General features: G+C 33.6%; 1 protein-coding gene and 1 pseudogene across 1 annotated transcript; one reads left to right on the top strand and one right to left on the bottom strand.

The window, feature by feature from the left end:
- Window positions 1–1,673: 1,673 nt before the first annotated feature.
- On the bottom strand, window positions 1,674–2,054 carry LOC124897917. The gene has a single exon (XM_047411543.1). The coding sequence runs from the start codon at window positions 2,052–2,054 to the stop codon at window positions 1,674–1,676; it is 381 nt and encodes a 126-aa protein (XP_047267499.1).
- A 5,009-nt stretch (window positions 2,055–7,063) lies between these two features.
- On the top strand, window positions 7,064–8,721 carry LOC124897916 (annotated as a pseudogene).
- Window positions 8,722–11,254: the final 2,533 nt, after the last annotated feature.

The raw sequence follows: 11,254 nt of genomic DNA, 5'->3' as shown, positions 1-11,254 counted from the left end.
ACCTTATGATAATTGAATAACCTATAGTATGGGTGGCTTGTTTTTTTTTTTCCAATTTGATGACTAGTGATTTTAAGACTTGTAATCTTTTGACTTTTGAAAAAATAAGGTTAATTAGTGTATACTTTGCGGTATTTATCAATGAATTATAGAATTAATGATTACATGTCTATTCTATGACAATGTTGCTTTCTTTATGTTGAATTATGGTATAGGTATTTGGAAGTGGATTTCGGTAATGAGTCACGGCAGGGTTGTGCTACCTGCGGTTTTTGGTAAATTAATGGAGTGGTTGTGCTTTATGGTATTATTGGTTGTATTCTTTTGTATACCTCTCCGGTGGTATGGGATGCCGTGATGAGTTCTTTGTTGTGCCCTCTTTCGTGTACTTCTCGGTGGTATGGGAGGTCGTGGTAAGTTCTTTTGTGTATGTTCTAAAGATGGTTGATGATGATTATGGCAAGTAGATGTTTTTCTATTGTGTATATGGTTATACGCTTTCGAAATGATACTCAATTGTTTGATGATTATGGAGTATATTGAAATAGTATATCATGTTATTTCTTTAGTTGTATAGATGTTGTTACAGTGGTATCAGAGCAGATTCAGGTCCAATCCTATCCTTTGACTTTAAGATCATTGTCTTACTTTATATCGTCTTTACATTATATCTGAGCACAGTCGGCCGATAATGCCTACTGAGTACCCGTGTTTTGGTACTCATACTACACTTTTGTACCTTTTTGGTGCAGACCCAGGTTCTCATTGCCGCCGTTGAGCTAGTTCGTGCGAGTTGACTATTCGGAGACAGGGTGAACTCTTGGAGATCGAGTTTCCCTCTTTCCCCTCTATCCTTATTTGTCTTTTGCTTTCGAGACAAATGTACGAGATTATTTAAGACATTTTAGATTCTGGGATTGTAAATTCCTCTTGTCAAGTTTGAAGCTCTTGTATTAATACTATCAGGTTATGAAATTTGTGTTTGAATATCGGTTGTCCTTAGTTGTGAAATGTTATAATTATATATTGTGTTCATACATAAAGTCCATGTTGGATGTTCTTACCGAGGTAACCCATTGCTATAGCTCTGGGTTACGGTATTCGCTTACCTACTGGTGGATTGTGGTAAGTGCCATCATGACTCCAAAAGGGGTCATGAAAAAATAACCCCTTTGGAAGAATCAGAGATTTTGCAAGAATCATTCTTAAGGGTGATGACATATTTTTCTCCTAACAAATTGACCGACACTCAAAAAATTGCTTTTCAAAGCAGGAACATAGAACACATTAGATATAGTTTCCACACACCCATTCTTAGTTCTAAAATTAATATTACCTTTCCCCATTACATTCACAGTGGAGAGATAACCAAAACCAGCAGTTGAACAAAAGGTATCATTTAAATAAGAAAAAGAAGACTTACTTCCAGTCGTGCTACTGCAGCCACTATTTACATACCAAATAGTTTGATTTTCAGGTTCTTTTTCTACAGGACTGTCATTAACAAGGTTTATCCTTCCTTGTTCTTGAAACAATTTGACTTTTCTTCTTTCTCATTAGGTAGCCTAGTACGGAATTCAAAATGATAATGGCCAAACTTATGACAATGATAACATTCAACTTTGGATTTATCTAAATCTCTTCCTCAGTCTTTACCGTAGTCTTATTTGGCTCTAAAATTTCAGACCACCATCTTTGCTACCTCCATCTCTATTTCCTCGATCTCCACTCCCTCTTTCTCTACCTCTACCCCTTCCTCTAAAATTAGAAGAAATAACAGTAGAAGCCTTCAAGGCCTGCTCCTTAAAAGTTAAACTATGGTCCATCTTTAGCTCAAGCACTAACAAGAAACTGTGCAATTTGTCAAGTGAAAAAGTATCTATGTGTTTTGAATCCTCAATCGAGCATAGAACATAATCATATTTTGGTTTCAAGGAATGCAGTATCTTTTCAACAATTATGACATAGTTTATTTTCTCGCCATGAAATCGCATCTTGTTGCTTATTTCCATGGTTCTAGCACAGAAGCTAGTAACAACTTCACCTTCTTTCATCTTCAAAGTTTCAAAGTCCCTCCTCAAGGCTTGGCAGTGCTTGCTTCAATCTTATAGTGACTTGATACTTCTTTTTCATGGACTCTCATATATCCTTGGAAGTTCCTTTGTAAAGAATAGTTTTCAGGATAAGACTCTCAATAGCCAGAAAGAGGTAATTTTTTGCCTTCGAATCTTTCAGCTTTCTTGCTTCAAACTTCATTTTTTGAGCATTCGTCAAAGCTTTGCCTTTCGCTGAAGTACCGATGCCATCCTCGACAATTGGCCAATACTCCTTGGACCGTAAAAAGTTTTCCATCAGCATATTCCAATGGTCATATGACCATCAAAACGAGGAATGACTGCTTGGACAAAATTGCTCTCTGAAGCCATAGATGGATAATAAATTTCAGGGTAAACTCGCCTCACTGATTTTCTTTCTTCATAGATTAAACCTGGCTCTTGATACCACCGATAAAATACTGCAAATAGAACAAAAAAATGAAAATTGAAATCTTAACAGAAGAAAAATGAAGTTCTGCGCAACTTCCTTTTTTTTATAGCAAACGAGATACATCATTATATAAATTTTTACAGAGAATTTTCTGTTACGCATAAGATCCAAAAATCTATGACTACTAAGACTCCTAGCAAACTACTAACTCACTGAAAATATATCCACTTCTTAATAACTAGGAGTTGAACAATTCAATAAAAAATAAAAGAACCAACAAACATAAAATAAATGGTTTCTAATTAATAAAAAGAAAATTCCAACATACACACACATACATACATATACACACACATATATTAAAGAAGTAAAAAGAAGTAATCGTTGATAATGTAATGGGAAAAGGATTCAAAATATATTCAAACTTTGTTTTTGCTGTAACACGCCTGAATTTTACGGGGGCCTATGAACCTCCTGAATTATTTATTAATGTATTTTAGTGAGGTTTAAAGCTAATAAATAGATAAAATTCATAAATAAATAAAAAAATTTAGTGAAAATAAATGTTAGTAAAATACGTTAATAAATAGTCTAAGGGTGTCATAATACGTTAATAAATAGTTTTGGGGGTCATAGGATCCCTACAAAGTTCATGTGTGTTACAATAAGTTTTATCAAAATTTAGGTATATATCAGACCATTTTTCCTAATGTAAGGGTAGAATATACATTTAAAAAAGTTAATTTAAAAAAAAAGGGAAAAATAATTATTTTTGAAAATTGAGGGGGATTTGATTTTTAAACTAAGGCTGAGGGGTGTAAATAGTTTATACCCTACCATCACCTGCCTTGCCCCGTTTAAAATTTTTAAAGATTAAGTTTTGCCTCGCCGCGCCCCACCTAGATTGAATGTTCCCCTGCCCTACCATGCCCCATTAAGACAATTTCAAGCCCTATCCCAGCCCCACTCGCCTCAATTATCATCCTTATTTAGTAACATTTTAAAGATATAAATCCTCTTTTATCTTGGTCTCGCTTAATGTTAAATATATGTATTACACTTTTTCTATTTTTTATTTTTCTATAAAGAATAATTTGATAAACTTCATAAAGTCTTTACTTTTTTCTTAAACTTTGTACCCGATGAAAAGGTGACCCGTAAAATAAAATGGAGAAATATATATAAAGTAAAAAAAAAAATAAAAAAATTAAAAACAAACACACAACATACCATACACTATATTAGCATACGTTTACAAAAGTACACATATTTGATGACAATTTGCAACATACACACTACTGAAGTGATGGCAAATTGCTTTATTTACATTATCAAATGACACACAACACAATATTATTAACCCCTTAATTATGCGATAAATACATAATCAATTAGCGAGCAAGACAAATTCTGACATTCTCCTCTGAAAAATAATGACAAGTCTTGCAAACAATACCATCTGAGCAGTCATTGTTTGTTGTAAAATGATCTCTGACAAGTGATAAATGAATTTGAAAAAAGAGCTTGTGCCAGAATAGCCACATTCAAAGACATATCACGTATAGCCATAACCATCATATTTGGTGATCCTGAATATTTAGATTTAATTACAAATATAAACATAATAATAATAATAATAATATGTTAATAATTAAAAACTATTGAAATGATATGTAAAATCATACTATACGTATGCTGTTGAAGACATAATTGAATAATGATATGTTAATAAGTTGTTATTAAGTCAAGTTGATCCATAATAACACTACGAGAAATTGTTTTATTTATCATCAACGTTTAGAGATGAATCATTAATCTCGTCGCTAAAAGTAGATGTATTAGGACGAGATAAAAAATTGGTCCTTAATATTATATTTTATTGTGAAGGTACAAAATTCGGTTCCTAGAAAAACTTTTAACTAGTCCCAAATTGTAATTAGGAGCTTTGAGCGGGAAAAACTAATGCCAAAATGTAATTAAAATTTTAACAATTTCATTTTATTTCACTTAGTATACTAATAAGCGCCTTAATTAATTATTCTTTTTTTACACGATACTAATATGCGCCTAAATACACGAACTCGTTCTCGAAAATAACATATACATACACGCACTATACATCATTTTCAATCCTCAAATACAGCGGCTTGTCGCAAGTTTACCCTAGAAATCCATCAATATATGCACCAATTTTGCAGATTCACAATGAGTAAGGGAGCAACTTTGCCAATTGCTTCTTCAATTCGGGTTATTGCAGCTACAACAACAACAACAAGAATAACAAACCCAATATATTCCCACATAGTAGGATCTGGGAAGGGTAGAGTGTACGAAGTCCATACCACTACCTCAAAAGAGGTAGTGGTATCTAATTGTTCTAACTATATGTTCTATCTAGTTTCTCATTTCTTCCAAAATTGTTTGAAATTAGTTTTATTGCTTGGTTGTTCGAGCTAATCGATCTTATTCTTCCTACTTTATTCTATCCGAATCTGTCATTTTTTTTATTTGTACAACTTGGTAATTTACTATGAAATTTATCAATTTGTGGATGGTCAATTATCATCTCTCTATAATTCAGTTCCAATGCGTAGGACTTTTGTTCTTTTGTTTTACTTTTATTGTATAGAAGATTAGATACGTTATGTTTTGTTGCAAAGGAGGAAACATATAGATAATTGAAACGAGACGTTTAGTGCTAGTAATATAATTCAAGGACTGTTTATGGGATTAAAGTAAGGATTTTTAAATGAAAAAAAGAGTTTTAGCTTATATTTGAACCTGCCTTGCACAAGATGTGTGAGATTTGTTTTGTATTGCCATGGTTATGGTCAATGTGCTTTAAACTATGATTTCTTTATGTTGAAATTAAGTGTTAATGAAGATGAAGATTTCGGAAGCATGTGAGTGTCATTGCCTGGTATGGTATAAGGATCTATTGATGTTATGTGTTGCACTTGTGATGGCGCAGATTAAGGGCAAGGGCATCCCGATGCACTAAAACCCCGGCTATGATTGGTATAAGGATCTATTACAAACGTTTATACATGTTGTTTGTGTTTGTATATGTGTGTGTATGTGTGTGTCTATATATATATATATATATATATATATATATATATGATTTTGGAAATTAAATGTTTGTGTGGATATTCAAGGTTTGGGGCATAAAGCATGGTGGCCTACTGTAAGAATGTTCCATAAAATATTGAATATAACAGATGTTATTGCTTCATATCTTTTCTTAGTTTCCTGTAATTCTTGATTGTTGGACAATAAATTCCTTTTCTAATAATCAACAGGATCATTTAGTGTTTCCATTTGTTAAATTTTGTTCCTTCGCTATTATGCCTCTCTACTCCACAAAGTACAAGTGCAGTTGGTTGGGTTTTCAAACTTCATAATTCAACTATATATAGCCTGATGATATATTTAAGCATGCTTTGACATACTTTTAGTCTCAATAGTATCACCTATCCTTTTGTTCAGAAAGGACGGTGTAGCTATTCTGATACAGATCCCTAATATAAAACTATCATAAACCAAAGCTTTTTATTGGAAATGGGAGCTTATGCATTTGCTCACCCAACATATTTTGTGACTCTGGTCCTTAGTTTTCTTGAGCTTGTATAACCTCGTTTGTGATACATCAGATTGTAAGATATAGATCAGCTGTTTTGGTATTAGTGACCATGGGGCTGGTGATACATTCTCTATTTCTTTGTGATTGTTCCTTGGTATTTCTTTCTTCTATTATGTTGTATTCCTATAATCTAATAAATAGGTTAAATTCTTGGTCATGCAAAACTTTATAATATTCATATTCTTTTTAATCTTCTATCATTATATTTATTCCATTGATTGTAAAGTTATTCTTCTCAGTGAGAGAGAACTTACGGCTACCAAAACGGAATATGCTAACACACAAGATGATCTCAAGTCACTTCAGAGTGCTGGACAAATTATAGGAGAAGTGCTCCGACCTCTATATAGAGTGTTGTAAGTACCCTTGATCCTGACTAATATTCATTTACTCTTTTAGTCTTAGAAATGCATTATTGATCACAAAGTGTTTATTTTTTTCTTTTACATAAAAAAAGTTACTTAGACCTTCCGTTACCTTTGTAGTGATAGTAAAAGCTAGCAGCAGTCCAAGGTATGTGATTGGACGCCACATTAAAGTGGACAAGGAAAAATTAACTTCAGGTACAAGAGTGGTTCTCGACATGACAACACTTACAATCATGCGGGCACTTCCCCGTGAAATTAGTAATCACTGTTTTGCTTGCAAGTGTTAAATATCTAGGCCTACATTTAGAATTATTACATATGTTCATCCCCAATTTCCTTATCATGAGAAATCAATGGAAAATTGATCTTATTGTATACAACATGATTCATAAAGATCATTGCAACATCAGTTACTCTGCTGTGGGTGGACTACCAGATCAAATCAGGGAGCTGAGAGAATCCATAGAGTTACCTCTAATGAATCCTGAGCTTTTCCTCCCGAGGATTAAGCCTCCATAGGTAAATTATTCAATATAATTTTCTGCATTCTTTTATATTTGTCGGCATGGATAGAAATGCTTTTGCTTGTAATATCACTTCTGATGTAACCGAGGATTCTATTTCAAGGTGTTCTTCTCTATGGACCTCCTTAAACGGGCAAGACGTTGTTAGCCAGGGAAATCGCTAGAAACATAGATGCCAATTTTTTAATGGTGTGCGTACTAGAATTTGGTTATATCTCCAATCTAATAGCATCTCATAATGGACATTTATAATTGGTGATTGTTTTAGGTCGTATCAAGTGCCATTATTGATAAGTACATTAGCCAGAGTGCAAGATTAATTTGGAAAAAGTTTAATTATGCTCGTGATCACCAAGTAAGACTTCAATCGGATTTGTTTCATATATTGGAAGTGTTGGACTTGTAGAATGATTCCGGAGGTGCCTTAAAATGTTAACACTCTATTATATTTATTTGTAGCCCTGCATCATTTTCATCGATGATATAGATGCAATTAGTGGATGCCATTTTAGAGAGGGAACCAGTGCAGACCGTGAAATCCAAAGAATACTCATGGAGTTGCTCAATCAATTGGATGGATTTGACCAGCTTAGAAAGGTCTGTAATGATCTTAAACGTATATTTCCATCAAAATGTGTTGGGATTTTTTCCATAGTCCATGATCTAAGACATGCATCCTTTTATAGTCTCTCTTTGAACTCTCCAAGTTTGATTTACCTGCCTTACCAAAAAAATCTATTAACTTTAATTGGGTTTGCTGATTAAGGTAGGAATGATTAGTTATTTATCATAGTACACAATTGGAATTTGTGCATAAGATGAACCATTTAAATGATTTATACTTAGATTTTCCTACTTGGGTTGGGATTGGGGGTGGGGTGGGGAAAATCCGGGCTTAGATATTTTTTTTTCAACTATTGAAATTTTTTTTAGTTTTTTTTTAACTTTTAAAGAAGGGTAGAATGTATGAAACCAGGAGAGAGATATTGTTTCTTTGCCTTGCCCTATTTAATCTTTATTCTATTTTCAGATAAAATTGATTATGGAAACAAATAGGCCCGATGTTTTGGACCCAACTCTTCTTCGTCCTGGTCGGTTAGACAGAAAGATAGAAATACCATTGCTTAATGAACAATCAAGAATGGAAATCCTCAAGATCCATGTTGTTGGGATCGACAAACATGGTGATATGAGGCTGCTATTAAGCTCGTTGAGGTTTGTTAATGATGCTAACAATAAATTATTATATTGTTTCTATTGCATCAATGTCCTGATGACTTATTTTATCCTCAGGGTTTTAATGGGGCTGATATGCGTGATATTCTGTACGATCTGTGGACTCCATCCTTCTGTAATATGTCTTGATGCTTGCTAGGTCCCCAAAACTTCACTCTCCAACCTTCACTCTCCGACGTTGAGTGAGATATTTTCCCAAAATTAATCCCATCTCTTGATGATATTCATCCACAAGCCACACTCGTAAGCTAAAGTGATATCTCTAGTTCTCCAACCCTCTTCCATAATATTATGTTTATCAACTATCACCCCTTCCACAGAGTTTGTACCTCCACCCCCACCCTCCACCCCCCACGAACATCCAAATTCATTTGTCTAATAAAGCTTTAATAAAGACATTTAAACCTTTTAATTCCAAGGTATCCCATTTTTTAGGAGATGTAACAGTCTTCCAATGCACCAAGTGAAATTTTCTTGCCCCATCCGCCTCTTTACCTAAAATTAATCTGGTTTCTTAATGTTTTTTTCTTCTACTGTCGTAGCATTTACTAATTAAATATACATTATCCCCTTGAATTAGCATAGTGCACAAGATGGACCATTATAAAAAAAGAGTTTGATTTTTCCGTGCTTCATGACCTGGAATTTTATTTTTAGTTGGTCAAGTTGAATTCTGAGCGTTTGACAATTTCCCACCTGTTTCCCTATTGTATTATGGTTAGCAATATCATTTAGGTGATTTTATTTTGAGAGTTAACCTTTAGTTTTAGGATTCTGAAAAGATTATCTATTGTTCTAAGGAAGTTATGCACTAAATGTTAAGTTTATAAACTAACTCTTCATGATAACAATTACAAAAAGACAATGTTGAAGGGTTGAGGTCAAAGTAGGAAATAATGCTCAATGACCTTATCACCTTATTTCTGAGGTAGTTGTATGGACTGTGTATACTTAACCTCCTCAGTCTCCACTTGGTGGGAATATACTGGGTATGTTGTTGATCTTATCACCGTGTTCTTTATAAAAAGTACTAAAAAAATTAAAATGTAGAAGCAAAAGTAATGGACTATGCTTAATTCCCCTCTTTTGCCAATACTACCACGGTCTGGAACTAGTGAAGACAATTTTCTTAATATCTTGAACTTCAACAAAATATCTCATGATTGCCCCTTGCTTGTGTGATCACCATCCAAAATTTTTTCCACTGCGCTTAATTCCTTGGTTGTTTTAATGCAGGCCACCAAACTTTTCGGTTTGAATTATTTCTCTAGCAATTTACATCATGTTGGCTTTCTTTGCTTTAGAGAACGAGAAATGCAGTTCATATTAGGGATAATAACGGTTTAATTTGCATTTATAATCATAAATTTGACCGGTTAATTGTCTTGCGCTAGAAGGACATAGCATATTCTCAAATAGCTAGTATCTTAGCTCATTGATACGCATCAAGTTTCTAGCTCAATCTGTACCATCTATGTACCTTATCATTTATATGCGTCAAGTTTCTAGCTCAATCTGTACCATCTATGTACCTCATCATTTATTTCCTTAAGTCACTTCCTTTATTACCGTGTTGTCTTGAAATTTTGGAAAATGAATCACGAATGTGCATCGACTATTATGTTGAGAAGAAATATAAGAGATTCTCTTTTCCACCAGGCTAATTTACTCTGTGATGTTTCCAAGTGTCAGCTGTTGTAGATGTCTTGATTGATGCAGCATTTGTTTTAGGAGGTGAACCTATGTTAAAAATTCTCTATATGAAGGTAGTTGAGGTGTGTAATACTACTGTAATCCCGTAGAAATGGTTGACTTTCTCAAATTAATGTATCAAATTCATTAGATTTATGTAAGCTACCAAATTGTAGGAACCAAAAAAGTTTAACTCACCACTTCTGAGAGAGTCGAAACTAGGTTAATGCATTTAATTTTAAAGTTTTCCTTTTGGGGTTGTGAACGTGTTGACTAAATTAGTTGGCTTTGGTAAATCAGTGGAACTAACTTATTTGAATTGTTCTAGAATTTCTACAAAAAGAAATTTACAAAAGGGTGGTGTCTGATTGCTGAGAGAGTCCTTCAAGTTTGATGACTGCGAAAAAATTGAGTCAGTTGTAGTTGCAACTGTAAAGCTGCTGCATGAAAGCTTACGGTTTGACTTGCCTTAGAGGTGGTGGTCATCCTGGATTCCTTGTATTGTTTGTCAGCTTATTCTAAATGAAGTCATGTATGTAAAGACAATTTATTTTGACTATTCTTCTCTCAAAGAACGAAATTTCTACACAGCTTATCTATTTGAATTCGATAAAAATAGCAGATCTACACTAGAACAGTTAAGAAATCAATTGTACCCACATAAAGTTGTCGTGATAATATCAAAGAAAAATTGTATCGGGATCTTCTATACTTAAAATATCAGATGTTCTCGCTGCAAGTTGAACTTGAAAGCTTGAAGTCTTGGAGAGTAGCCTTCCGCTCATTTAGAATTGTTATCAGATCTCGGGAACGAAAAATATCTATGATACTTGTATATGTACTTAGGTGTAAAGTTTTGATAAGAAGTTTCTTCTTACAATTTTTCTCAAAAATTTCAAGACAGTTCAAGTCCTTGTGTTCTGGACAATTCAACTTCTTGTAATCTAAGTAAGGATATAGCAGTTAGTAGAGCAAGACAGATTTAAATAGCATAAGGTTCAGAATTGATGTTTTCATTTGGTTCTTGGAGATTTTGGGTGTTGCTTATTTTATAATCTCTAACTAGAGTTTCCTGAACTTGGTTTCTACTTATGCAAATTAGGAAAGGCATTAGAACATTATGTCTTAGATAGTAGAGTTGCATTTATTTTTAGATAAAAATTGTTGCTGATTTTTTACAGGTCATCAGTCACTGTGGACAAGATCAAAATTTTGATTGGTGTCCTGCAGAGGCTGCATTGTATTGTATATGAGTTATATCAGATTATGTTTCTGATATTGAAGCCGAAGTGATGCCACAGGTT

The sequence above is a fragment of the Capsicum annuum genome, chromosome 4, assembly GCF_002878395.1.
Source record: "Capsicum annuum cultivar UCD-10X-F1 chromosome 4, UCD10Xv1.1, whole genome shotgun sequence".
NCBI classification, from domain to species: domain Eukaryota; kingdom Viridiplantae; phylum Streptophyta; class Magnoliopsida; order Solanales; family Solanaceae; genus Capsicum; species Capsicum annuum.
Note: the sequence above shows the minus strand (reverse complement) of the source record. Positions and strands in the feature narration are given on the sequence as shown.